The sequence below is a fragment of the Maylandia zebra genome, linkage group LG1 (genome assembly GCF_041146795.1).
Source record: "Maylandia zebra isolate NMK-2024a linkage group LG1, Mzebra_GT3a, whole genome shotgun sequence".
In the NCBI taxonomy this organism is placed as follows: Eukaryota; Metazoa; Chordata; class Actinopteri; order Cichliformes; family Cichlidae; genus Maylandia; species Maylandia zebra.
In genome coordinates this window covers 40380825-40408778 of record NC_135167.1, presented here as the reverse complement: position 1 = coordinate 40408778, position 27954 = coordinate 40380825, and the positions used below count along the sequence as shown (strand labels likewise).

Sequence of the window (27954 nt, the reverse complement as noted above, 5' to 3'; positions counted from 1 at the left end):
CTTTCTCTGGATGGAAACAGACTCCGGCGGCCGCTCACACTGAGATCTTTGTCACAAACTTTCGGATTTCCTGCAGAAAGATGGAGAAACTGCTCGCGCTCTGCTTGGCTCTCAGCCTCACCGCCTCAGGTTGGAAAACTACACCTAAACTACACCTTTTTAGATCTTCTGTTTTACTCTTTTCTGTTCCGTCTCAGACTCGAAACAAAATAGAAATCGAGCATCAGAGGAACACAAACATGTTAAACAATGGAAACTAAAGCTGTCAAAGATATAAAAGAGAAAGAATAGTCCTTTAGTTTAGCGACGGTCTGCAGCTGAGCTCACTCGGTCTGATTGTTTCCATCATTTATTAACCTGCTGATTGATAAACTGTCCAGAAATAGTTACATTCAGATTTCTAAGGTTTTCTTTTGTGTGTGAGTCTCAGCCTCGAACCCTGAGATTCGCCTTGCTCATGTTTCAGTGCAGCACAGAGCGCCTTTCTATGGTCTGTTGTCTTCATCATTTACTTCATCGTTAGTATTTTAACCTCAAAAATCAGCAAACCTCAGCATGTGAGAGATACATCAGATATTTTAGGAGGCTTCACGTGTGGTGGTGAAGCCTCGTCAGGGGAAAGATGCTACAGACTCGATCTCTGTTTTATTTGGTGTTTAACAGCTGTTAGTGTGAAAGAAGTGATCTGACGGAAGCAACACAGGATGTTATTTTGCAACAGTCGGTGAGACAGATATTTTTCGCTTTACCTTGTGGGAAGATCTATCTAAAACTTCTAAAGTTCATCATCCTCCATGATCACGTTTTCCCTATAATTGCAGCATGATTTCATGTTGTTTTATTCATTAAAACTAGTGATTGTTTACTGAGCTCACAGGTGAGGTGAGCAGAGTGAAATGAAGGCAGTGGAGTAGCATACACGGCACTTTGCAGCCTCATTAAACTCCCACATCGATACCTTTGATTCCAAGCATTTCACTACATATCGTACTGTGTATGACTGTGTACGTGACAAATAAAAATTTGAATTTGATTTGAATTTGATTCCTGCCTCGGTCACAGTCATCATAAGATTGACTGAGTTTATTTAAAACTGTTCTTGTTCCATTAGTGGCCTCTGGAACAGACTCAACCAACACAACACCAACCCTCAGCACCTCTTCTAACAACGCAACAACATCTGCTGGACTCAACACCACCAGTCCATCTGTTCCCAGCGCCACCAACACCACCAGTCCATCTGTTCCCAGCGCCACCAACACCACCAGTACATCTGTTCCCAGCGCCACCAACACCACCAGTACATCTGTTCCCAGTGCCACCAACACCACCGCAGTGACGACGAACCCGACAACCGCCTCTCTGAATGTCACGACCCCGCACAACAGCTCTTCAGCAAACAACACAACCTCTACAACCGCTTCGCCCGGTAACGGCACCAACACCAATTCCTCCGCGACATCCCCCCCTTCCACAGAGAGCAACGGAACGGCCACAAACCAGTCGACCACAACTCCGAGCACGTCCACGAGTACGACCCAGAGCACAGCGGCGTCTGCGGCCGGCAGCAGTGCGGGGGTTCCTGGGTGGGGCATAGCTCTGCTGGTCCTGGCGGCTGTGGTTCTGCTGCTGCTGCTCCTGCTGCTGATCGGACTGGTGAGTGCACACATTTCACCTTCACTCCAGGAAGTCAAATCACATCTTTATAGACACCCCACAATCCATCTCAGCAAATATGGAGACCAACACACTGCCTCTGGTTCGCGGTGCGTTCAGGGACTGCGCCACATTCGGTAACCGCTGCGTTGCCACTGCCAGGGTTTCAAATAGCAGCATTTTATCAAAGCTGCATCTCACAGACACACCCGAAGCATCCTCCGCATCATGTTTCTGGCCTCATTAGGTCAGGGCATCATCACAATTTGAATTCAGTCAATTCAGTCGTTCAACATTTATTTTCGTAAACTACGAATCAAGTGTTTCCTTTACAGAGGTGCACTTTGGTCCTGCAATCCCAAACACAACACAAACCCAAAAGGTTGACTCTGTTCACCTGGACGTTTTCAGTGGGAGAAACCTTTCGTCACTCATCCAGGCGACTCCTTCCCCAATATTATAAACTGTACATTTGCACAATGACTGAAACTGGCAGCCCTGCATGAACAATGTGCTGGGAGGTCAGTTCCTTGATCATTAATATGAAAATCCTCATGACCACTGATCAATGGTCATGAGAACCACAGAGTTGGGAAATGGCGGCAATCACAACCCAACTTTTCACAAAGGGTACCCACGGTCACAACACTGCTGCCTCACAGTGGCTGCTCTAAGACGTCGGCCTGTACAAACTTTAAGTATTGTTGAAATAATATTTTTTACACTCTAACAGGAACCGATCAGCAGTAAAGTTTGCATCTCGTCTTTTCAGACAGAATCTGGACGTTTCGTGTATCCATGACACCCGACTTATTATTTCCATTTGATCTACTGCCACTGTCACATTTACCATCATAAATGCCATTATAGTTCATTGTTAGGTGGTTGCCGGGCAACATGCCAGCATTAAAATGTCATATATCATAACATTAAAGTTAAATTAGACGTTAATGTTACGAAATTCAAATAAAATGTTTCTCTAATGTTTTCTATCTGAAGAATTGCTAAATAAATGTAATGTTATCCTGTTGGTCGGTGGTTGCTGGGCAACATGGTGACATTGTTGTAATTAGAGCACAAATTGAACAATCTGTGCAGTGTATCAGATCCTCGGGCCCGAGACCAAACCAGTTATTACCTTACATGCTTCTAGCAGGTCTTTGGACTTCTCCGCTTTCTTTCCGTCTAGTTTTAAATATCCTCTTTGTCTTCAGAGTTACTGCAGTCAGCTCAGGGTTGCCTTTTTTTAACCACTAAGAAATCAACACAAATTTGCTGAGCTTTCATCCCAGTAATCAAAGCGTGTCTGAAAGGTGCGGGTGACATCTGCAGCCTGCTGCGGTCTCAGCACATTCTTCCTCCAGAGTAACGTGCTCGTTATTTGAGTCCTGCATGTTCTTCAGGACTTGCTGCTTAATTCAATCATTGCTCACCCTGTAGATTTTTATCAGCACCAACTTTACATTTTAGCTTTACATCCTGATTGTTTTGCTGACTGAGAAATCTGAGGCAGCAGAAAAAAGAAAGAAAAGAAAAAAAGGCAAATGCCCCCGAGGTTTGAGCGATTATAAGAAACACCACACTTCTGACTCATGGACGAGGACTACAGGACTTTTATTCTTCACTGCCAGAGCAATGATCAGCAGTGAAACGCGACACCGGCATTTAGCGTTTGCCCCGGAGCTGGACCAAAGTCAGAGCGTTTTCCATTAGGGGATAAAATACTGACTCAGAGTTCACTGAATTCACACAAATCTGAGACTGAAACAGCCACTCCCCATAGTAGCAGCAGAAATGCTTCTTTATTACTGAGGAAAACTTCAGATTCTGTGCATTTATGTGGCAACAACAATAACAAACACTGATCGGAGCACATGATTGGCACGAGCGCCCTCAGCAGACAGTCTAAGTTTCTGCCTGATGGCCATGTATATTTGCACGCAGCAAACATATGTCGTGTTTAATAAGCTTCCTCCTTTCATCATCACTGTGGATTTTAAACATTCAGACTGAGTCAGGCTAATTGTTTTGTCTCTCCAGCTGGTGTGGTGCTGCTGCTACAGGGGGCGCTCCCAAGGCTTCAGTCCCTACGACCACCTGAACAGCAGAGACGACATCCCTCTCTACACCACTCACGGGCGCTTTGAAGCCACCAATGGGAGACAATACGTAAGTCCAAACGTACAAATATTTGAAGGGTTCACGTAAAATTAATCATGTGCTCACAAAGAGGGCCACAGTAACCTCTCGGAAGTCCTCAGAGGCCACCCGCCTGTTCGCCCCTGATGCTCGTGAGGACATGTCACACTGTGTCCTCACATTGGATATTTGTCACTGGTTTTTCGTAGGCCAGCTCAGAAGTTAGCATCATCCTGGATCCCTGAGCAAAGACCCGACAGGCTCATGCAGAAAATAATCTGTGTACAAGTTCCTCCACGTTCAGTGACATTAAACACATGAATGAACACATTTCATCACCATACATCAACATCTGTCATCATGTTACGTAAGGCCCAAAATGGCCTCCATACGAGGAAGTAGTAGCTCTAACATTGACCAGTAAGGAACCACCACACGCACACTGCAATGGGGTACGCAAGATTTATTTTTTCTTTCTCCTGGTCAAACTACTGGCTGAAGACACAACTCTGGCCAGGAATCCAAGGCCCAAAGCCACCGCGGTCAGGGTTCTTTCAGGGATCGTTTCCATTAAAATGTGCAAACTTCATCCTGGAATCTTCGAGGCTTCCCTGCTGCACCAGTGTCCTACTAAAAGACAACAACAACCCCCACTTCCTGTTTCCTCTCCCCTTCATAGAGAAGGGCTCCAGTCCTCCCCAATCAGCTGCTCCCTGTACTCAACTCCAAACAGCTGGCAGCTGGACTAGAGTAGAGTCTGCACTCCCACGTGGGTGTGGCCCACACCTCACACCAAACACAAAGAAACGCCAAAGCATGCAATTAATACAAAAAAAGTCTAAAGTAATGCCAGCCCAAAAGCTTAGTGGGGATTCTCACCATGCTGTACTCTGTAACAATCACACCTCAGGGACACGTCACATGTTCCAACTTTGGGTCCCGGTATCTAAAGGTCTCTAACCTGTTAACTACAGACCTTATTTAGCACACAATGACCTGAGACAGCGGACACACATGTGACATCATCGATCGGCCCGTCCATCAGACAGAGAAGGTGGAGTTATCGGCTCGTGCTACGCAGGCTATGTTAACCTGTAAACGTCTTCTCGAGCTGCTGGACAGATGTTAGGTTTAGGATATTAGCGATAGAGACATTTTTATGGAAGCCCGTTTCCGCCACTAAAAAAAAGGATCCATAACTCAAAATTTCGAGTTACTTTCTCGAAATTTCGACATATTAACTCAAAATTTCGATTTATTAACTCAAAATTTTGAGAAAAGCAACTCGAAATTTCGAGTTAGCGCTGCCAATCAGTAATCTACGTGAATGACGTCATTTCCTTGTTACCCGGAAGCTGAAGCCCTCAGCTACAAATGCTACAGCTAAGCTACCGGTAATACATCCAGTCGTGAATGCACAGATTGCTGAGTGTTTTCAGCCTGGCTTCAAATGATGAAATCCCCGTGTTATTAGCTGAATAACACGGTGTTACTATCAGCAAACGTACTCGCCAAAGCGCCAATTTGTTGGGATCCGTTTTTGAGTGCGCGCTCCTCTGCGCCATATGCTTCCGGGTAACAAGAAAGCGACCTCATTCACGTATATTTTTGATTGGCAGAGCTAACTCGAAATTTTGAGTTATATTTCTCGAAATGTCGAGTTATGGATACTAGCTTTTTTGTTTTTATTTAGTGGCGGAAACGGGCTTCCATACATTTTGTATCACGCACTAAACAGACTGACTCACTGCTGGCACCTCTAGTGGACGTTAGAGAAACTGCAGATTGTGGACTGGGATAGTCACAGTCAACTGAAGTTTAAACTGGAAATGTAAAAAATCCAGGTCGAACCTTCCCATAATTTAATAAAGTGACTATGACTGAAAGGAGTTGGACAAACAAGGGCTGAGTGAATATTGGTTTTAGTAAATATTTTAAAAACCCAGCCACTAAAATACTTTAGCTTTTGTTATCAGCGCTGGGTAAAGTGACGCCTTTTCATACGTCTGTAAATCATTCCTGCCGGTCACAGTTTACATTCTCCACCTTTTCCCCCTTTATGACCCCGATGACGGTGCAGGATTTATGACACTTATTGTCACTTTCCAAAATCAATAACTAAGATAATATTCACTGCTTCCGCCCACAGTTGTTGTGTTATTGGTGAATAAGTGAGGAACGAGTGCTGCTTAAATAATCTCGATGCTCATCCCGTCGTCCGTCTTTTCCAGGAGCAGACCGAGCGGCCGAGCTAGACGCCCACTCATCGAGGATCAGACCAACGCAACACGTTTACTTTGTATCTCTCAGTCTTTTTTACAAACATCTGTCATAATTACTGTTTTAATGTCATGAACATTAATTTATTCTCTGAACAAAAACTGTTGTTGTTGCTTTGCTGTTTTTTTTAAAGGTCTCAACAAAAAGCAGAAAATACAATTTTATTTAAAGGGAAACAAAACAGAAAAATCAGAAACGCAGTTGCACTGATCGGTGGATTTAGGCGCATTTATATTTTACTTTTGTTATCATATTTTTATTATGTTGTCACAATTATAACACAAATTTTACATGTATCTGATTTCCATTCCTTCCAGTCTGTCACATTTTGCAATCTTTAGAAAAATCTTCCATATTTACGTTCCTATTTGACCAGTATTACTTTGGCTTTGTTTCCTCTTACAAATCAAAATCATTTCACATTAGTTTTAATTCCTAAGTTGATGTTGTGACTATCGTTAGGCTAGATTACCTTTTATTTCTCTTCTTATTCTTTATCTTTTGTCATTTTTTGCGACAGGATGTACCCTCACTTGCCATTGCATTAGGTACACCAGTTAGGCTCATCCAAATATCTAATCAGCCAATCACATGGCTCCAACTCAGTGCGTTCACACATCTGGACATGCTCAAGCCAGGCTGAAGTGATTTAAGTGACTTTGGTCTGAGCATTTCAGAAAAAGGAGATGTGCTGGGATGTTGCCACACCACCATCTCCAAGTTCACAGAGAACGGTCCAAAAGCGAGAAAACAGCAGTGAGCAGCTGGGAGACACCGCCAGAGGTCCATGAGAATGGACACCTCTCAGCTGATAAAAGCAACAGTCTCTCCAGCGTTCACACGTCGAAGCTCGAAGCAGATGGGCTTCAGCAGCCCACACCGGGGGCCACTTCTGTCAGCTAAGAACAGGAAACAGAAGCTACAGCTCACAAACACTCACCAAAAACAAAAACACTGATCTACCGAGTCCGTAGGATCAGAACTGGGTGTAAACAGCATGAACGCATGGATCCGCCCTGCCGTATTAACGGTTCACGCTGCCGGTGGTGTGATGGACTGGGGGATATTTTCTGGGCACACTTTGGGCCCCTTGGTACCGACCGAGCATCGTTTCAACTCCATGCCGACCCGAGTCTTGTCACTGACCGTGTCCAAACCTTTATGACCACATTCACCATCTTCTGATTGGCTGCTCGTGTCACACAGCTCAGATCGTCTCAAACTGGTTTCTTGAACATGACGATGAATTCACGGTGCCCAGATGACGTCCACAGTCACAGATCTCAGTCCCACTGAGCGCCTTTGAGATGTGGAGGAAGCTGTACGATGATGTCACATCGACATGGACCAAAATCTGGTTTCCAGGAACGTTTCCAGGTGTACCTAATGAAGTGGCTGCTGAGGTGCAGTTCCAGTGCATAAATACACTTTAAACATTTCATACATGTATTTTCCCTCCTTACTGTTGGAGAATTAATGTCTCACCTACTCAGCAGCCATTTAATTATATAATTATTGATATAAAAAGCTACAGAATACAAAACGTGGTTTTCTATACAAACACACTGTTGTGCCTGTAATTATATATGCTCCATGTTTTCACTGTTTCTATAGCTGCCAGTGACACTGACAGTTCACATGATATGAAGCTGTTTCCACTTGTGTCCCATGGTACTCTTCTTTTTACACCTAAATCAATTCTTCGTGTTATTTTTAAGACTATTGAGGGTTTTTGAAAAATGTTCGTGCTTCTTTTTCCCACTGTTTTTCTTTCCTGGTAATAACTTTGCTATTATTTGTACTTTTATTGCGTGTGTTGGTTTGGCAGCGGCTCCAATGTCCCACTTTTTTTGTTTGTTATGTTTGCAGCAGGACAATCGTGGCCTGAAAGCAAATCCTCATTGTTGCAGGTTTGATTCATCTTTTCAAACCAAAGTCTAAGTTTATTCTTTCCAACAAAGCAGCTCGGTCACAAAGACAGAAAGAGAATGCGGGCGTGGAGCGGGCGGAGCTGCGGAGGAATGTATGAACTTGGGAGCGTTTAGCAGGAGTGATAAAGCCGATATCAACATAAAGAGGCTGGGATGGGCTCTGAACTGAGTCAGCATCACAGCAACCGTTACCAGCAAAGAGAAACACGCTCACTCGTTTTAGGTTTCCATTTCTCTGGGCTTTTTTAAAATCTTTTCTATTTTATCTGAATAAACAAATCTGCAAAAGTTTATTGTATCGTTGTTTGTCATCATGTGTATTTATCTTGTTACAAATTTGTCTTTGTTTAACTTTAACGCATCGTTTCCACAGCATCAATATCTTATATTCATCTAAATGTAGAAGGTACCACGTTACAGATGAAGCCTTCAGTTCAATTCAATTTTATGTACACAGCGCCAAATCACAACAACTGTCGCCTCAAGGAGCTTTATATTGTAAGGTAGATCCTACAATAATACATACAGAGAAAAACCCAACAATCATATGATCCCCTATGAGCAGCACTTTGGCGACAGTGGGAAGGAAAAACTCTCTTTTAACAGGAAGAAACCTCCGGCAGAACCAGGCTCAGGGAGGGGCGGGGCCATCTGCTGTGATTGGTTGGGGTGAGAGAAGGAAGACAGGATAAAGACATGCTGTGGAAGAGAGACAGAGGTTAATAACAGATATGATTCAATGCAGAGAGGTCTGTTAACACATAGTGAGTGAAGAAGAAACACCCAGTGCATCATGGGAATCCCCCAGCAGCCTACGTCTATTGCAGCATAACTAAGGGAGCGTTCAGGGTCACCTGGTCCAGCCCTAACTATATGCTTTAGCAAAAAGGAAAGTTTGAAGCCTGATCTTGAAAGTAGAGATAGTGTCTGTCTCCTGAATCCAAACTGGAAGCTGGTTCCACAGAAGAGGGGCCTGAAAACTGAAGGCTCTGCCTCCCATTCTACTTTTAAATACTAACATATTTCTGACATATGTAAGTGCCATAAACATCAGCCATCAATAAAAAATATAAAACAGCATTTGAACAAACAGTCCTGCCAATGGCAGAATTGGTTCTCTGACAGCAGCACAACTTTTATTTCAGAGCTGTTTTTAAACCGAGACGATGCTGAGAGACGACCTCAGCTGACGTTGGTCAGGGTGGAAATGTTTGCTGGGTGGGTCGTTCGGGCAAATCTGGACTCTAAATCCAAATCCAGCTTTAACATCTCATAACAGGAAACATGTCAGGCCCTCTGTAATCAGTGCTATAAACGCCCTTAGATATAACACATGTGTAATGCGCTTGAGGGCTCGGGTTTCATGATGACTGACAGGCTGATAGGTATTCATCTGCCTGACTCACCTGAGCGAATGCTTTGAAAGGAAGCTCGTATGACCGCGACAGGGCTCGGCCGTTCTGTTGACTTTTACTTTTTATTCACCTCAGGAACACAACAGCCCGAGCTCGGACAGCTCGGGAGTGTCTGCCTTTCCACAAACCTCCCTATGGATGCTGACGTCAGGGCAGGAACTTTGTTACACAATCGAATTATTTTCTCTTTTCAAAAAGTCACATTCAGTTTATTGAGCAGCCAAAAGTCGCCCTTTACCTTTCAAGTACCAAACTATGAACGAGTATGTAGGACAAATCCTTTTCATCTAAATGTTAAAAACAGCTAGCTATAAATAAAGCTATTAGTGTTCCTTATTATAAGAAATAACACAAAAGATTTCGGTGGACGAGAAGATGTAGTGATGTTGGGTTAATGTGGAGTAATCATATACAGATATCTACGAGGCTGCGTTCACTCTGCAGGTCTTGATGCTCAGTTCCGATTTTTTGATCAAATCCGATTTTTTTGTCTGCTCGTTCACACTACAAATAAAATGCGACAGCAAACGCGCTCTAGTGTGAACGCTCAAAGCGGCCCGCATGCGCAAAAGAAGACGTCACACACAACGCGCTCTGTTTAGACCCAGAACAAACAGTATGTTTGACTGATGGCCTTAATATAAAGACTTCGGACTTCACGTTTCCCAATTTTTGCTTTAAGTTATTTTGTTATTTACATAATGATGTAAATAACCTAATAATGATCCTTATTGCTGTTTGAGAGGAGCGCTGCTTCAAAGGATAGCTGCAGATTTCTGTCAGAATCTGCAGATTATACAGTACAAATAAAATGTTCACGTTTCTCCAACGTTGTCTTCCCAGCAGTTTCACGGGATGGACAGGAAGCGTTCGCAATTTCTTCTCCGGCGCTGATAATTGGCGTCTGTCTTGTGTCAGTGACGTAAAAGACGGATTTAATGCGACATGACCATCAAACAGCAGTCGCTTTCTGAAACATCGGATATGTATCGGATTCAGTACCACATACGAAAGTGACCCAGATCAGATTTGAAAATATCGGATTTGTGCCGTTCACACTGTCATAGCATGATCGGATATGGGTCGCATAGGGTCAAAAAAATCGGATTTGATGCGCTTTCGCCTGCAGTGTGAACGCAGCCTAAGGCTATGTTCACACTGCAGGTGAAAGCGCATCAAATCCGATATTTTCAAATCTGATCTGGGTCACTTTCGTATGTGGTACTGAATCCGATACATATCCGATGTTTCAGAAAGCGACTGCTGTTTGATGGTCATGTCGCATTAAATCCGCCTTTTACGTCACCGACACAAGACTGAAGCCAATTATCAGCGCCAGAGAAGACATCGCGAACGCTTCCTGGCCATCCCGTGTGGATGTCAGTGAAACTGTTGGGAAGACAACGTGAACATTTTCTTTGTACTGTATAATCTGCAGATTCTGACAGAAATCTGCAGCTATCCTTTGAAGCACCGCTCCTCTCTTAAACAGCAATAAGGATCATTATTAGGTTATTTACATTATTATGTAAATAACAAAATAACTTAAAGCAAAAATTGGGAAACGTGAAGACCGAAGTCTTTATATTAAGGCCATCAGTCAAACAATACTGTTGCTCTGGGTCTAAACAGAGCGCGTTGTGTGTGACATATTCTTTTGCGCATGCGGGCCGCTTTGAGCGTTCACACTAGAGAGCGTTTGCTGTCGCGTTTTATTTGTAGTGTGAACGAGGAGACAAAAAAATCGGATTTGATCAAAAAATCGGAATTGAGCATTAAGACCTGCAGTGTGAACGCAGCCTAAGTGGTGTGATTTTAAAAATCCATCATCTTTGTGTTTCTGCAGATTTTTAGGAGCTTTTATGTGCCACGCATGTAGGAGGGAGCATGAACACACATACAGCCACATATGATTGTTCTCATCAGCATTTCCTGTTTTATTTTTCTTCTTTATCACTTCAATGATTTCCGATTCTGCAGTGATGCACCTGAACGCCTCGCACTGTTGAACTTGATGCTCTCTGGCGTATGGAACAATGATGCTTTATTCAAAATGGAAAACAATACAAAACTATGAATCGAAATGATTTCGGTGGATTTAAGTGCTAAAAATAACTTCTTGTAAAATACAAAATATTCTGCCAGGAACATCCTGTCGTGTTGTCCTGTCACCTGACCGCCAGAATCAGCTGACGTTTTTTATTTACTGAAGCCATGAAAAATGTCACCTTCACACTTTGAACAGTTTCACAGTGACGGCTCATCCAGGTCTAGACTGGTTCAGCTTCTGACTTATAACCAAACTTTCTTATGGTGTGTTCAGTGCTGCTCAGAAATCAGTTCATCCTCAGACAAACTCTTATTGAACACGTGACCATCAATGTTGCTGTTGCACAGCTGTGAGCTTTGTTAAAAGAGGAAAATCGAGGGATTTATGACCAGGAGCCATCAAATATGACACAACTTGATTAAGCAGCCACCGAGGCCACACGATGTCTCCTCAAAGTTTACCCAAGTTTGATTGATTTTACATGGAATGAACCTGGAACACTTCGGGTTTATTCCTCCTATGAAGCTGGGCTTTGTAACAGTTTTTCAGACTTCCCTGTTGGATTCAAGGTCATTATTTAAGCAGACTAATGAGATTCGACACATGCTGAGCGACGCTGTGTGCGGTCTTACTCTCTCCGGCCTCCTCTCGGCTCTGCTTCTGTGTCTGATCAGAATTGAACTTTCTCCATGACTTTCCACACCCACCATCCCTGCTGTTCTCCTGTGGGACAGGAGCTGGGAGTATCACAGGTTGCCATTTGTTTGAGATCGTGCTGTCATGCCATTGTCTCCATTACAACACCACACAGAGGCCGGTGGTTGCTCTTATTACTGCATGAATAAGCGATGCACCTGTACCGCGCACTGGGACACTTTAAGGAAAAGATATAAACATAAGTTGGTCTGTAGCCCGGCTTGAAATCACACGTGGGTGTCCCCAAATCTGGCTCAGGCGCAGCTCTTTCTTGGCAGCAGTGTGAAATTTTACTCTGGAGCTTTTTTAAAAACAAAATGTAGGTCAGGACTATTGAATCCCAGTGAGACCGGTCCAGGTTAGACAGGGCTGCGGAGTCACAGAGTCATGTGTGACAGCGGCGTCTCCTGCAAAACATATGAAAGTAGTGAAACACAGAGTGGGAGGGTGGTGCACCTCAGGCACTGTGGATGGAAAGGCTCCACCCTGGGAGGGAAGTGATAACACTTCTGATCCAAACTGATGTCATTCCTGGTTTCGTTGGTTAAAGGTGTGGCCAACCACTGCAACCACAGCTGGTTATCTGAAACTGAGCCAGGTCACAAACATCGTGCTTAGTACACCTGTACAGCGCCGCGTGTTCACAGCGCACACAGGAAGTCACTTATTCTCAAGATTCATAAAAGCATTTTAAAGCAGCTTTACTTGATTCTCACCTCTTTACTTAACGTCTTGGGCTCTACTAGAATAAATATGCAAGATTCAGTTTAAAAAAAAAAAAAATTATCATCCAACAGCAGGACTTGAGTTGATCTCAGTTCACCTTCCATGTGAACTTGAGGTCTCCTTATAAACCAACTTCCTTCTGATTGGCTGCCCCTCACAAACAGAAGGTTTGGAGAGCAGGTGGGGCTTCTTTTTGAAACAGGAAGTCAGCTCTTGTCACTGTCTTGATCGAGTTCACCTGGGCCTCATTCTCTCTGCAGTCTCTTTAGTCTGTTGTACTCCCTCAGTCTTATTCGGGTTCCTCCTTCATATTGTCTACCTGCTTGTTTTGCTTTGAAGCTGATGGAAACAACAGAAAGCCAAACAGAGAGGCTGTCAGGTTTCCATCCTGTGCGACAGGAAGAAGATATGATTCATGAAAAAGAGCTGAAACTCTGCACGTCTGCCTTAGAAACAGAAATTAACTGCAGAAGATGGTTGGAGGGACGCAGTTTTAACTCTTCGATTTCCCCCAAACTTTACTGATATAGTCACAAATTAAAATAGTATATAAATGTAAATCGTTCAGCTAAAACGTCTACGTTCAACCTGAATGGAAATATAGAATTTTACGTGTCAATAATTTCAGATCAGATATTCTCCGACTCTGTTCTTTGCTTAGTTGTCACAACACTGGTTTCCATGCGTTGGCTCCTGTTTTATCCTTGAATGAGGTCAGCGTGGTTCAACAAAGACAAAACACTGGTCTGTAACTGCTCAGGCACGAGGACTGACAGTGAGTGAAAGAGCAGAGAGGCCGGCTCTGAAAAGCTAAATATTAAAACAAGAAATAAATATAACCAGAAGAGTTCAGGACAGAATATTTATTGCAGTGTCAAAAAACAAACTAAGCAAACATCCAGTTTTTACGTTTCCACAGTCCACGAGCTTCCTCTGACCGTGATGAGGTATGCTGTGCAGTGCAAACTTCTATTTAAATAATAAAAATCGAATTTATGTGAAAAGGAAACAGATTTTCATTTGAATGACATGATCGTTCCAGATAATAAGTCCAGGACGTCGTACTCCGAAACAGGATTTTGGAAAACTCGTCTTCTCGGACGTCTCTGAGGAGACGCCACAACCAAAAATACGGGTTTATTATATCATTTCTACAGAAATGTGACGCTGCGAACACGAGCACCTTCAGAGTGACACCTGATAAAAGTTTGTACATTAATATGTTTTACTGTTTTTACATGAGACTGAAAGATGAGCTGATTAAACAGCTGTGTGACCCCCTCCTCTCCTGTGTTAAACAGCCACCTGTGCACTGGCCTTCACCGCCCCCTGCTGGCCTGAAATAAAACACACATGACTTGCAGTGTTTCAGTGAAGAACAGCAGTGGGATCCACAGCGGCACCATTTTTCTCATCCCTGTGTGTCCTTCTTGATGTCTGCAGGGTGGGCTTTTACAGGGGGTCGGGGTCACAGGTCAGGGACATCGAGGCTCCTCAGCCACAGCTCCAGGGCGAACTTGGTCCCGGTGCTGACCCGCTCCACGTCGGGACCGCTGGCTGGAGCGCGACTGGTGAAGACCGCCAGAGGCATCGAAGACTCGGTCAGAGCTCCGTCTGCAGAGACCTGCGACACGCTGGAGACACAGAAGGGCTCAGAGAAGAAGCACATGCCCGTGCCGTGACACATCCAGCTCGCAGTTTGTGCTGCATTGATGTCAGTGTCTGCAGGTTTTGTGAGGGCAGCATGCGTTTTTTGTCTCTGAGCTGTCAGGCCAGGACGCCACACAAAGCCTCACATACATAACAGGCAAGAACACAATTTACAGGATGCACAGCATCCTCTCTGTTCCTGTAGAAAACAACTACAAAACAAGCTGTGCTTCATAACACAAGCAGCTGAGCTCTAATGGACTCACAAGCACATCTCAGGTATTGACATCAGCACAAACTCTGTGAGCTGGAAGCTTCGTGGCGTCCAGCTCTGCATCTAAACCCGTGATACCTGATGCTGCTCGGCAGGTCGTCCAGCTGAACGCTGGCGTCGTCTCCGTCCACAGCAGACACGATGGCTCTGACCAGCCGGCTGTCCGCCCACAGACACGCGCTGACCTCAGCAGGCGAAGGCCTGAGAGAGGGCTGCGGGTGCAGACAACGAGAGGAATCACACAAGAGGCCAGCTCACTTTAAAATAACAGCAGAGGGGATCATTCACAACGAGACAAATGTTAGAGACAAAGGGGCAACCTCACAAAAACATTAAAGTAACAGCCGAGTTGTGCCTGCTGGGTCCATTTTATCATCATCCAACATCACGTAGACAAAAGATCATGTCAAATCATTCATTAGGTGCCAAAATGATCCAAAATCACATCCACCATGAGAGGGGAGGCAGCCCGAGCCCCCGTAGCTGTTACCTGTAACTGCAGGTGAGTGAGAGACGAGTGCAGCAGCATGTAGACGACTACGTGGTGTCTCTGAGGAAGTCCTCTGGACAGCATGGGAGGAAACACCGACTGACGGTCAGACAGAACACACAGAGGGCTGTGACATATATAACCTCACAGCGTACGATGTAAATAAGAGCAGCAGGCAGTGATTAAAAGACACTCGGGTCACCATCTCACCTCCCACAGGCCCAGCACTGTTGGAGACACCTGCTCCGGCTCCAGTTTGAGTCCAGTTTCCTCGTGCAGCTCTCTCAGACCTGCACCCAGCAGCTTCACACGTTACAGGAATAAAGTTCACACAGTTACTTTGTGTTAACCTCGTTTGCCTTGTTGTAGAAGTCGTCGCACTGACTAAACGACACGTAAAATGATGCTGGGAGCAAAGGAAACATGTACCGTCTCATCTAGCTCCACGTGACCTCCTAAATATCAACACAATACATGAAGAGCGTTACAAAACAAGAAAACCCGTAACAACGAGTGTGTGTGTGTGTGTGTGTGTGTGTGTGTGTGTGTGTGTGTGTGTGTGTGTGTGTGTGTGTGTGCAAACACAGATCTGTGTGCTGAACCTGGAGGAACCCAGACGTTGGGAAATATGCGAAGCTCCTTTGCCCGCCGTGTCAGCAACACTCTCTGATTGGCTGTCTGCAGGAGGATAGCCACACCCACATCCACTCCACGCTGTTGGATGTCCAATGGGATTGCAGCTGCGTCCGTGGCTGACAGGTGTTTGATGGGACAGAAAGCAGGCCTCTGAGAGAGAAACAGCAGGAAACCCTGAGCTGTTGTTGTGAAACTTGCCGTATAAATACAACCGAATTAAATTGAACTGAGTGCGGATGCAGAGGAGCGAATGCTCAGCGTGTCTGACCTTCAGCGGGACCCCTCGCCCTCTGTCTCCTTTGTAAAGAATGAACTGATTTTTCTCCAGCGTGCAGCTCACCTCCACCTCATCCTCGCCGCTGTCAGTGAAGTGACCCGTTACACTCTGACACACATCAAGAAGAAGAAAGATGAGAACAGCGCCCCCTCTGTTGCTCTAAAGATGGTGTGAGACGACATCTGCACCAACCTGAACAAACTGAGCTCGCCGTGGAGCCGCTCGCTCTTTGCACACACACACCAGGATCCTCCTCACTTTATCCATGGCGACCCCTCGACCCCGACCACGTCCGTCTGCGGGAGCTGAACACGTGACCACAACACGCCTTGAAAGGACAGTCCACTCCCTTTTAATCAGTGTTGGGCAAGTTACTTTGAAAAAGTAATTAATTATAGTTACTAGTTACTTCTTCAAAAAAGTAACTGAGTTAGTAACTGAGTTAATTAGTTACTTGAAAAGTAACTATTGCGTTCCTCCACATTTCACCTTTAAAAGCTGTTTCCTTTGCCTTGTTTGGTCTCATCAGCACAGCCTCACGTGTCTGAATCTACAGGCATGTTTTCATTTTGACAAACTGTAACACAACTGATCTCAAATCAGACAAAAAACATAAAACCCGAGTAGAAAAAGTGATATTTTTACTGTAACAACCACAAACATGTTTAATGAATCATATTTCATAACTTCAAATGCAAACATAAACTGACAGTTTTAAAATTATATGCACACGTTTTGCAAACATCACAGCCTGATGCCTGCAGGTCTGACAGCAGCAGGTGTGTCACTCCTGTTTCTACCTGGAGACAGCAGCCGCCTCATTGTTCTGACACACAACACAGAACTATCCACAACACTAACTACACAAGACAACACGTCACTCCTAAAACTTCTGCCTCTTTGCTCGTGATCACCGTCCGCGGGAGCGCAGCTGCCTAAAGCTGCAGCGTCCAGATTACTTACAGCTACTTCCTGCAGCTGATATAAGCTGCTGTAAACTGAACACAGCTTCAACCGTCTGTTGGTTGAAAAATAGTCACGGACCGCGTTTTCTTGTTAGTAACTGTAACGGCATTGTAACGATAGGAATAGTAATTAGTTAGATTACTCGTTACTGAAAAAGTAACTCCGTTACTTGTAACGCCGTTAATCCCATCACTGATTTTAATACATAACACACAGAGTTTAAGCTAAAATGACCGTAAACATGTAATAAATCCAAAAACATTAACATGTTTGTCCCACCTGACGCCTCACAATCAGCTGATCTTTGCTCAATTTCACCTCTATACTCCAAATACTAGAATACGAAGTGCATAAAATGGGACGAAATTTAGAGTTTTTTAAATTCATTAAGTTTTCAGCATTTTTGATCTCTCATAATATCATCAGTGCAGAATGTATCCACAGAAAAACACATTACAGCTCCGCTAAAACTGTTTTTGGTTCATTATTGTTTCTGTGACTCAGTTAAGCATCCACATCCTGATGGACGCATCAATAACTAACTGCACCGATCCCCAGGATATTTGATCTGCTGATCTTTCACTGGAGAAAGTGCATTTTAATTAAACTGGAAGGATCATATCACTATGTGGGAGACGTGGCTGGTCAGAACATATTCAGGACTCCTTTTACTTTTTTAATGTAGTGGCAAAAGTAAATCATCAAAACACGAAAGCATCAGACTGTGAAGATCTACAGATCCTGAGAGCCTCGGTGATCCTGCAGGAAGCTTCTGCAGGACCTCGAGGTGTTGGATCAGTGTCATGTTTCCAAACTATCACACAGCACAGCAACATTGCTTCTCTATGTCAGGGCCTAGAAATGCTGGAATGACTCACACTCAGCACAAGTGTGAAAAGGGAGAAAGAGAAATATTTAAAAGGGCAGCGAGATCGCGGTGTTGTGCTAAGAAGGGATTTGTGACGGTTCTGTGTGTTTTTAGTGTATTTTAAATATGTGATATTGATAACTTCTGAGAGTGTTTTATATAAAATAAAGATATTACTTGTTTTGTAGGTGTCTTCATGATTCTGATTTACTGTAGATCCGGTCTTTTTTAGCCACTCAAACACCTTTATTGAAACGGTTAATGTTATATTTGTTATCATTTGTGCGGCCCTCTTGGCCTGGTCTGTCTTGAATGAGACATGTTTAACTTCAGTCAGTTTTACGTTCGTTATTAAAGGACGTATAAAAGTACTTTGCGAATAAAAACATAGCGCTGGGAAAAAGCAGACATGAGCCATTTCAGAAGAAAACACATTATATTATTATATTCATTCAAACAACCAAGTGTTCATTAAGCAGCTCATTTTCATAACTTTAGTGCCGAGTCCAGCTGTTTAAACCAGACAAATACAGACCGCCTGTTAGCAGAACAGCTGTCAACAGCTGGGACTTTGGGCTCAAACGTTAACTGTGCACAAAGCTAACTAACTTTAGCTAACACCCTCGTTTAGCGGAAGTAAAACGCTCTGGAAAAAACAACTTCCTGCACATTAACCTGCACATGTGTTAGTGAAGGGATTACGGGTTAACCCCGATACACAGGCTCGCTCAGAAACACAGCAGAAGAAGCAGAAACCTACTGAAAAAGAGAAGAAGGCGCTCGCTAACTCCTGCAGGTCATTTCAGCCGGATCCAACTTCCGCTTCCATACTTCAAAATAAAAGCTTTTCTTCTTCGTTTTGGTCGAACTGATTCAATCTTCGTATTTTTTATTGTTTATGGAAAAGTCCTGAACCATTAATTTCCCCCATCATGGTATTATACAGAAACTTAATGTTTTGGGGATTTTTTTGTAATTGAAGTAAAATGTTGTGTGCGCCAGATTAAATAAATTATAATAGTTAGCAGCTGCTCGCCTGCTAACTACCAAACAGAGAGCATATAACTAGGGGTGGGTTTTGATAATCGAATCGAATCGTGGATCGAATCGATTTGGGACCTTGTGAATCGGAATCGAATCGATTCTAGAAATCAGTGATGATACCCAGCCCTACGTATAACCCCAGTTTTAGCTTCTCTGCACTGGCTTCTCGTCTCCTACAGGATCCAATTTACACTTTGACTTTTTGTTTTTAAGTCGGTTAACGCCCGAGCCCCTTCCTACCTGTCTGAGCTCCTTTCTGTTTCTGTTCCAGGAAAAACCCTGAGGTGTAGCTCAAAATTAATGCTGTCCGGACTAATCTCAAATGCGATGGAGCCTTCTGTGGCAGGTCCCAGACTTTGGAATAGCCTCCCCTGAAATATTAGATCGGCACAAACACGTGATCATTTTACTAAAGACACATTTTTATGCCCTGGCTTTTAACACACTGTGAGTATACCTTTGTTGTTTATGAAATCCTGTCATTGAAACTTTTGTCAGAAAATGGAAAAGGTATATCGGGAAACTTTTTTATTGAGAGCACTTTTTTCGGGGTGGCTTTAACTCAGGAGGTAGAGCTGGTCACCTACTGATCGGAAGGTTGAGGTTCGATACCTCCGGGTATCCTTGGGCAAGATGCTAACCCCAAGTTGCTCTCCGATGCATCCATTGAAGTTTGACTGTGTGTGTGAATGTTGTTAGCACTCAGTTTAGAGTCAGTGCTTGTGAGGATGGGTGTGACTGGGTGAATGTGGCATGTTGTATAGAGCGCTTTGAGTACTCCGGGAGAGTAGAAAAGTACGGAGCCCCGCAGGGGACATGGGAGAAAAAAAAATTAAGACGGACTTTTGCGAGATCTCGCAAAACTCCAACAATGGCGGCAGCTACTTAGTTGTAATATTACTCTTTCTGGGTCACAAAATACACTTAAGATATTTTGAGGCGTGAATGTAGTTGTGTAAACGTCAGATACCTGCTCGGTTTACAAGACGTCACATATTTGCAAAAGTGCTCCAACGTTTTCGGAGATCTGACACCCACTAGCTCGAAGCTAACGGGAGGTCGAGACCTACTACAGCCGGGAGGAACACCGCTTTCTGCCTCGACCTCCCGGTCGGCTTCGAGCTGGCGGCCTCCGAAGAATGCGGCTAAAACTTTTGCGAGATCTCGCAAAAGTCCGTCTTAATTTTTTTTTCTCCCATGTCCCCTGCGGGGCTCCGTAGTAAAGCGCTATATAAGAATCAGTCCATTTCTCTTCTTGTTATTTGGCTCTAAAACAGCTGGAGACAATTAATCCTTTTACTGACATTCTGAAGGTTTTTTGCAGTTTGAAAGACAGAAAATGTATTCAGTGCAAATACTGCAAGTGACAGGTGTTTAATTCTTAGATGACGCAGAGAAATCAGAGACTGGGAGGCTGTGGAGGCTCAGCTGCCTCACATTCATATTGAAGGTCAGACAAAAACGTCAGAGGCATCTGCAAACATAACTTTGACTGGGTTTCTAGCCTCCCTTTGAAAAGTGCAACTATAATGCAGCTCTGTTGCATTATAGTTGCATAAAAACAATTTATTGTAGTGTTAACGTTACAATACAAGAGCGTGATTTGAAATGACTGTCAGTAATAATGATGATTACGGTTTGATTACACTAACATGGCAGATTTCCCCCTAAATTACCCAGAATGCTGTGCAACAGTTGCCAGTGACACCTCAGTAAAAAAAAAGCAAGAAAAGACAGACGGAGTCAGACTCCTGCAGCATCTGAAGTGCTCTCAGATGATTCCTCCTCTCAGGGCGAGTAGGGTGGCAGCAGACCTCTGCGATCATCAGACTCCGCCTGCGGGTCAAAGGTCAGACGACATCAACATCGGCTGTTCTGGAAATGTTCTCAAAAACAAACATTTAAAATGCTTCATACCTGAGAATAAAGTTTTTTTCCTTGTAAATGTTTGACTATAATTTTTGATATTTTATGTTTTCATGATTTTATTTCTCTCTTAAACCTGCAAAAGCCTCATTAACCAATCACAGATCATTTTCAGTTAAAGGGATTCAATGAGTTAATAAGCTGAATATTTCAGGTTTCGAATCCTTTAGGTGTGAATAATGGACGTTTCCATTCCTCCGTCACTGCAGGAGGCGTAGTTACACATTTTTGGTGATCAGACATCAAACCGAAACATTTCAATTTGTCGGCTAGTGGTGCAACGGATCAAAAGTCTCACGGTTCGGATCAGATCGCGTTTTTTCTTCGTCGCGGATCGGATCAATTTTCGGATCAGCAGAAGAAAAAAAAAGAAGACAAAAATTTAACTCACTATTTACTTATTTAAGTATTTTTTGCCTATTAAAAAACATTCAACTCAAGACTCATTCCGCACAAATTAAGATGCAGTATAGGGCAGTGCAGGGCTTTGTATCTACCACTCCGCTCTGATATAATGAGCGGTCACGTAGCTTTCCGTTGCCCTGGAGCTCCACCCATTTGTAGTTAGGGCAACAGAAGATGCCTGGGACAGCTCAGCCATAACTTTAAACTTTTCCTGCTCATGCATGCTTGGAAGGATCTTCTCACTGAAGCGGACGTGCGACGGGATATCATAGCGTGGCTCAAGCACGCTCATCATAGTTTAAACTAGTGCTGTCAGCATAAATCTAGTTAAAATGACGTTAATGCCATAACTGCATTAATGCGGCAAATCTCCGTTAACTAGTTACCGCAGATCGCCCGTGCATGGGGCTGCACGGCGTCAATGCATTAACTAACGCGTAGACTAGTTTAAACCCCTTGTTTTGCACAACAGAATACGGCCTCCGTCTTCAGCCAAACACCCCAACAGCTTTTGTAACAGCTTTAACCCGGTCGGATTGGGCAGCAAAGGGCTGCTTAAATCAACCGTGATCCGTTGCACCACTAACATCGGCCCTTCAGTCTTCTTGTGCACTATGAGATCAATGTTGATGCCCTTGATATTTTTTAATCACTTGCTGAATTTCGCGTTGCACGTCAGCGTCTGTGATGTGCACGCGATTTCTTCTACTGCGCCAAAATAGCAATCTTTCAACTTGAATTTCATTTTAGGAAATGAACCTGCGGCGATGCCTTCAGGCTCGGACACACGACATAAAAGTCGGGTCTGTTTGAGACGGGAGCTGAAAGGACCAAAGTAAAACTTATTCTATGTATAAATCATTTCCTGACAGTCCAGCACGTCAGCGTGTCAGTAATCTGTATAAAGTTTTCTGGGTGGTGAAAGCGCTCTGCACTTCAGTTTTATCTCTGGCTATCTGATAATTCATCCATCCATCCATCCATTCACTTCCGCTTATCCTTTTCAGGGTCGCAGGGGGCGCTGGAGCCTATCCCAGCTGTCATAGGGCAAGAGGCGGGGTACACCCTGGACAGGTCGCCAGTCTGTCGCAGGGCCAACACACAAGGACAGACAACCATTCACACTCACATTCACTCGCACATTCAAACTTAGTGGCAATTTGGATTATCCAATTAACCTATCCCCACAAGCTGCATATCTTTGGATGGTGGGAGGAATTGATAATTCAATTCAATTTTATTTATATAGCGCCAAATCACAACAAAAGTCGCCTCAAGGCGCTTCATAGATACAGAGAAAAACCCAACAATCATATGACCCCCTATGAGCAGCACTTTGGCGACAGTGGGAAGGAAAAACTCCCTTTTAACAGGAAGAAACCTCCAGCAGAACCAGGCTCAGGGAGGGGCGGGGCCATCTGCTGTGATTGGTTGGGGTGAGAGAAGGAAGACAGGATAAGAAAAAATATATTTAAAGCAGGAGGAAATAAATTATAATCCCAGTTTACAAAGACTGAAAATATTTTTCAGATTCATCAAATCTTTTTATGCAAGAAAAGCTGATATTAAAAATGTATTTCAGCAGGTCTTATTATTATTTTGCTAATTTTCTTTTTTTCTCTCTTGCGACTGAACACATCAGCATTTCTTGAGAGGCGGAGTTAATATTATTGGTAGGAGGAGTCTTACGCTGAGAGAAGAAGGTGTGCGGAGCCTGATGGCTTTGCCAGAGAAAACACAGACGACGATGGTGACGCAGGTCTGCAGGACGAGGAGAACCAGGAAGAGGCCGAGCAGCCCGTAAAGAACCACCTGAAACAGGAAATATGAAACAGGAAATACACACAAAGAACAACCTGCTCCTGTGCTCAGGGAAGACCCCGGGACCAGATCTGAGGTGCACCGAGAGTCCGGCCTTGAAGACCAGACAGAGATAAACTTACATTCAGCATATAAACATTTTGGCTGCATTTCCTCCTCAGGCCTTCTACGTCCTTGAACTCGATGAAGCTCTGTCGGTCACAGAAGCGATCGGAGGGGGGGCATTCGGCCAGCAGCCAACAGGTGTAGGCCACACCGGCCAGGCCAATCAGGACGCTTATCACGTTGGACACCAGGGACCCCCAAACCTGCACAAACACCAGATATGGCTAAACTAACAGCGGCTAACGAACTACAATGGCTTCATCCATCTTTGATACACAGTCTGTGACTTTAACCGAAGCTCCAGAGGAATCACACCGCTGCAGCTAACCGTCCCTGAAATGGACCATTTTTAATGACATCATCTGACCAACAATATGGCTGCTGTGAGGTCACGGCACTAACAGACGGTCCAAGAAGGAGGAGCTGCAGCTTTGGTATTTCATTAGTTTGTCATTCAGCTGTAATCAGCAGGTCTGAGTTTGCTGACCTGTCACTCACACATCCTCTTTCTGGTTTCTCTAAAACTCACCAGTGAGATGGAAGTGCGTCTCCCTGCCGCCACGGCCACCGAGCCGGAGACGACAAACTGCACGACAGCAGAGAGGCGTGGTTAGACGACACATGACCCCTGTGAGGCTTTACCTGAAGATTATTAATCATGTTTGTGTGTACGTACAGCGGCGCCGAGGGCGAATGGAGAGTAGGCGATCATGGCCCACGAGGAGATGGCGGTCAGACTGAACAGGATGCACAGCAGCCCGATCATGATCTGAACGACCTGAGGACACAGACGGAGACGCAACATGAGCAAAGATGAAAAATAATGCAGATTTTAAAGTTCTTGTTAAAACACCACCAAACTGAAAAACAGCATCAAAGATGACCTGTGTGCAGGCTGAGAGCAGCCTGTGGTGTCACAGGCGCTTCTGGCAGCTTCATTAAACCTTTATTATTACAATAAAATCTGATCCATGTGCGTCTTCCTTTAGCTCAACCTACCTTTAACGATTTAAAGTTAAATAAAGCCAAAGCTTTATTTAACTGAATTACGTAGATTTACCATAAGCCATTCTGATCACATGACTTAGTGAGCCTCCTATTACTCTGAAACTGAAGAACAGCTAAAAACTGTCAGGAAAGTTTATTCTGGTTGGTCAGAGGTGATGACATCATCATGACGTGTAAGTCGCTCTGACTGTGAAAACGTGTTTGTGTCTGTGCTTTGTTGCGATGAATATGATGGTCAGAGTCCAGACGCTCACCCCGAGAGCGTGCGGCTGTCCCCGCATGAAGGCGACGGTTATGTTGTCCATCTTGACTGGGATGGGTGTGGTCTTTTTCACAGGGGGAGGGGCCGGTGCAGTGGAGCTGCTGGCATTCTGGAGCTGGATGGAGCAGTCATCCTTGGGAATGACCTGAGTCACGACCATCACTCCCCCGATGGTGGTGATAGATGTGGATGCCATGATAAAGGTCAGAGGTCACAGAAGCTCAGAGGGAAAATTCTGGAAAAACCACAAGTGCAAACAATGAGGGAGGGGCCAACAATGTTTGAGTATTAGGGAGGAGAAGGGAATTTGCAGCAGCTGATCGACTTTAGCTTCCAGATGTTCTTCAGACAGACTTACAGGAGAAAATGATTCTGGTTTAGCAATAATTCTCTGAATTTTGCCTTTATGACATTTTAAGAATCTAAAAGAGCTCCACATTCAGGGGTGGCCAAATGGGGGCCACCAAAAACACAGTTTTCAGGTTTATGATGCTGGTATCAAATATCGATAACAAACACAGAGAAAGTTAACTTCCTGCTTTAAAGTTGATGTCGGTGAAAAGAGGTATTTACGAAAACCCGAAAGACTTTGAAATCATTAATAACCTGTTTTAATTGATTGACTGGAAGTCTCGCTTTAATGATTCAGCTGAAGCAGCTGAAGGGCGACTGAGGAGCTGAAGAGCAAAGACAACACGTGTAAGGACGCGCGTCTTACATTATCACCAGTATTACAGTCAACACGGGAATGATAGCAAACTAATAATCAAATGAAATATGAGCTTATGGCTGCTGCTCAGCGCGCTTCTTCCTCTTTGTTTGACATTTTAAGATGATAACATGTATCCACTGGTCACTCATCAAACTTTCAAACGTTGCTATAAAATCTTTTGTTAAACAAAAGTCCCCGAATTTAACGCGGATTCTGGTTCGGAGTTTCTCACTGCGTGATAAGGAAGTGCGGTTACCGGAAAATAAAACGGCTGTTTGTTTTTTAGTTCGACGCTAAATATCAGACTTTTGAAATCGCAGTTATCTCTACACGAGAGCTTTTCAACGTTTTTCTTTGTTTTATTTATTTATTTATTTTTAAGATAAGAATCGCGCGAACAAATCTCGATAAACTAACCGGAAATACATCTGCGCATTAGATCAAAAACATCGACTAACAATCATCTCGAGGCTGAGCTGCTCTCTGAAACATCTGCAAACACGCACGGATTACCTGACCACGCTGAGGATTACTCCTGAGCATTACCTGCAATCAGGTGGACACGCGGAAGTTCTCTGACCTGAACAACAGCTGCTGTTGCTTCTGTTCAGGATCAAGTTAGGCTGCCTTCAGGAGCAAACTGTAAACTCGGAATTCTGATTTACCAAACACTTGTCGGAAAGACCATAATGTGATAAAGTTCCAGTCCAATTTAATTAAACGATGAAATATTGCTTCAAATACAATAACATAAATAAACTGAGCTGTTTCTTTGGATTTTCTTTCTGACCTTGTTGAAAAACATTAGAAGGAATGATTTCAGAAGATTCAGTCTTCAATCACTGTGTGTAACTTTTAAAAAGACACTTTCAGGTGTTGTTGTTGTTGTTGTTGTTTTAAATAATTAAATTATAACTTTTAAATCACGAACATGCTTTTCCTGTGTGCGGATCTGCTGGATATGAAGGGAAATTTCGGCATAATTCCAACAACACCTGAAGGCAGCACAAGGAAACCACAACATTTCCCATAATCAACGTGAAAAAGCAGCTTTGCAACAACCTTCCCTGCCTCCTTTTAAGGGGACCTATCGTTTTTATCATACATTCACATGCCACTTCATTAGTTACACTCTTTAAACAGCCCCCACAGTTCTGCTCGGATTCAACAGGGTGCTGCAGACACTCGTGGGAGATTTTGATGTTTCACAACATCTCAACATCTGAATACACAGCCACTGCCACTGCGGCTGTGTATTCATTCCCAAAGATGTGTCTCACACTGTGAAAGTATTAACCCAAATTTCTGGTCCCAGACAATGAAAGGTTCAGGATCCCAGCGGAAAAACCTCGAAGTGAGACTCCACAGGCTGTTTCAGCGACAAACAGCTGATGACCCTTTAGTTTGGGGGCACCCTCTGTGTACAAGTAGTGCTGCTCATAACAACTGCCCCTTGGCTGGCTTCCACAAGTTGGCCAATCACAGGAACGCAGACTTTTAAAGGAGCAAATCATGAAGGTAAATATGCTGCAAAAGGCGAGAGCTTGAACTTGAGACAGAAGCTAAATACAGGGCCCAGATACGCTTTTAAATTAAATAAAAACACAGAGCAGGAACTGAGCAGAAGAGCGCCCCCTTTCACAGCCTGTTTGTCTGTGACAAACACACAAGTCAACACTCACATGCTTCTGGGGAAAAACAAGACGGCGTGTTTGCACAGGTTTAACAGACCTTTATTACTGACGAGCAGATGACAGCATCGGAGCTCTTATGTGCTTCTTCTCCTCCAGGATTCACATACGTGTCTTGGGATCAGGACGCAAAGGTTTCACACTCTACAAGAGCCAAACATTGCCTTTAGAATTTTATTCAATGAAGGTATTTACAAAAACAGAACAAAGTCCTGCTCGTGATTTATTGATGACTGTTCACATTTTGGAGATCAAATATTGATGAAGGTGATTTCAACTCATAAAGGACATTCAGCATCATTCATTCAACATCTTAACTCAGTCTCGACAAGTTCACGTGTGTAGTTCACTTACGCCACAAGGGGGCGACATTCATTCATACCTACAATCATAAAGCATGGATTTATTGACTGTTTTATTGAATCTTAGCCCGTGTTACATTCAAAGCAGGTTTCACATTGTTTAATACATTTTTTTTTGTTGTTGTTGTTTTACGATTGTTTGCAATATTTTATTTTAATTTTTCAATATAGAAAACCCCATCAACAAACAAATACAGCTCAGATGCTAAGGCAAGAAGACAAGAAATATCACTGTGATGATAAGAACTACCAGTATCCAGAGTACATCAAATATCATAAATACGTAACAAACATGGTACATGTTCATACAATCGGAGCTTTCCCAAGTTAATTCAAAAATGAAGTCCAGGATTTTGAGAAAACATTTGCTGCAGAAGTTTGTAGGTATAGAATATTTTCCATTTTATGAGTGATAGCATGTCATTGAGCCAGACAGTGAAGGAGGGAGGAACAGCAGACTTTCATTCCTTTAGGATACGTCTTTTTGCAACCATCATCATCGACTGACACCTGCATAGTTGCAGGAATAGTTCTGGAACATACGCAGCCAAAAACTGCAATTTC

The 27954-nt window shown here is 43.7% G+C and overlaps 3 protein-coding genes across 6 annotated transcripts; 1 reads left to right on the top strand and 2 right to left on the bottom strand.

Moving 5' to 3' along the window:
- The first annotated feature begins 10 nt into the window (after window positions 1-10).
- LOC101473209 (uncharacterized) lies at window positions 11-8284 on the top strand. The gene is made up of 4 exons (XM_004571075.3): window positions 11-129; window positions 1112-1656; window positions 3697-3825; window positions 6027-8284. The coding sequence occupies exons 1-4, from the start codon at window positions 81-83 to the stop codon at window positions 6048-6050; spliced, it is 747 nt and encodes a 248-aa protein (XP_004571132.3). The 5' UTR covers window positions 11-80; the 3' UTR covers window positions 6051-8284.
- Window positions 8285-13741: 5457 nt separating this feature from the next.
- LOC143419485 (m7GpppN-mRNA hydrolase NUDT17-like) lies at window positions 13742-20287 on the bottom strand. Of its 3 annotated transcripts, none has more exons than XM_076886335.1 (9): window positions 18815-20287; window positions 16413-16594; window positions 16212-16328; window positions 15910-16093; window positions 15737-15762; window positions 15518-15610; window positions 15308-15406; window positions 14896-15029; window positions 13742-14527 (listed from the first exon to the last, which is right to left on the bottom strand). In XM_076886335.1, the coding sequence occupies exons 2-9, from the start codon at window positions 16485-16487 to the stop codon at window positions 14362-14364; spliced, it is 894 nt and encodes a 297-aa protein (XP_076742450.1). In that variant the 5' UTR covers window positions 16488-16594; window positions 18815-20287; the 3' UTR covers window positions 13742-14361. The 3 variants fall into 3 exon arrangements, with proteins under 3 accessions (XP_076742450.1, XP_076742446.1, XP_076742443.1); XM_076886331.1 differs by having other exon boundaries at window positions 16413-16548; window positions 18815-19073; XM_076886328.1 differs by having other exon boundaries at window positions 16413-16525; window positions 18815-19067.
- A 166-nt stretch (window positions 20288-20453) lies between these two features.
- si:dkey-7j14.6 (membrane-spanning 4-domains subfamily A member 4A) lies at window positions 20454-25985 on the bottom strand. Of its 2 annotated transcripts, none has more exons than XM_004571079.5 (7): window positions 25884-25985; window positions 24618-24860; window positions 24032-24133; window positions 23885-23941; window positions 23373-23558; window positions 23119-23241; window positions 20454-20934 (listed from the first exon to the last, which is right to left on the bottom strand). In XM_004571079.5, exons 2-7 carry the CDS (start codon window positions 24819-24821, stop codon window positions 20887-20889), a joined length of 720 nt encoding a protein of 239 aa, XP_004571136.2. In that variant the 5' UTR covers window positions 24822-24860; window positions 25884-25985; the 3' UTR covers window positions 20454-20886. The 2 variants fall into 2 exon arrangements, with proteins under 2 accessions (XP_004571136.2, XP_004571137.2); XM_004571080.6 differs by having other exon boundaries at window positions 25851-25918.
- Between the last annotated feature and the right edge of the window lie 1969 nt (window positions 25986-27954).

Excerpts from the sequence above, each read along its gene's own strand:
- LOC101473209 (XM_004571075.3), top strand. The coding sequence starts at position 81 with ATGGAGAAACTGCTCGCGCTCTGCTTGGCTCTCAGCCTCACCGCCTCA. Across the intron at positions 130-1,111 it reads TCTCAGCCTCACCGCCTCAG|TGGCCTCTGGAACAGACTCA; the intron begins GTTGGAAAACTA and ends TTGTTCCATTAG. Across the intron at positions 1,657-3,696 it reads TCCTGCTGCTGATCGGACTG|CTGGTGTGGTGCTGCTGCTA; the intron begins GTGAGTGCACAC and ends TTGTCTCTCCAG.
- LOC143419485 (XM_076886335.1), bottom strand. The coding sequence starts at position 16,487 with ATGGATAAAGTGAGGAGGATCCTGGTGTGTGTGTGCAAAGAGCGAGCG. Across the intron at positions 16,329-16,412 it reads GGCGAGCTCAGTTTGTTCAG|AGTGTAACGGGTCACTTCAC; the intron begins GTTGGTGCAGAT and ends GATGTGTGTCAG. Across the intron at positions 15,030-15,307 it reads TCACTCACCTGCAGTTACAG|CCCTCTCTCAGGCCTTCGCC; the intron begins GTAACAGCTACG and ends CTGCACCCGCAG.
- si:dkey-7j14.6 (XM_004571079.5), bottom strand. The coding sequence starts at position 24,821 with ATGGCATCCACATCTATCACCACCATCGGGGGAGTGATGGTCGTGACT. Across the intron at positions 24,134-24,617 it reads GACAGCCGCACGCTCTCGGG|GTCGTTCAGATCATGATCGG; the intron begins GTGAGCGTCTGG and ends CTGTGTCCTCAG. Across the intron at positions 23,559-23,884 it reads GACGCACTTCCATCTCACTG|GTTTGGGGGTCCCTGGTGTC; the intron begins GTGAGTTTTAGA and ends GTGTTTGTGCAG.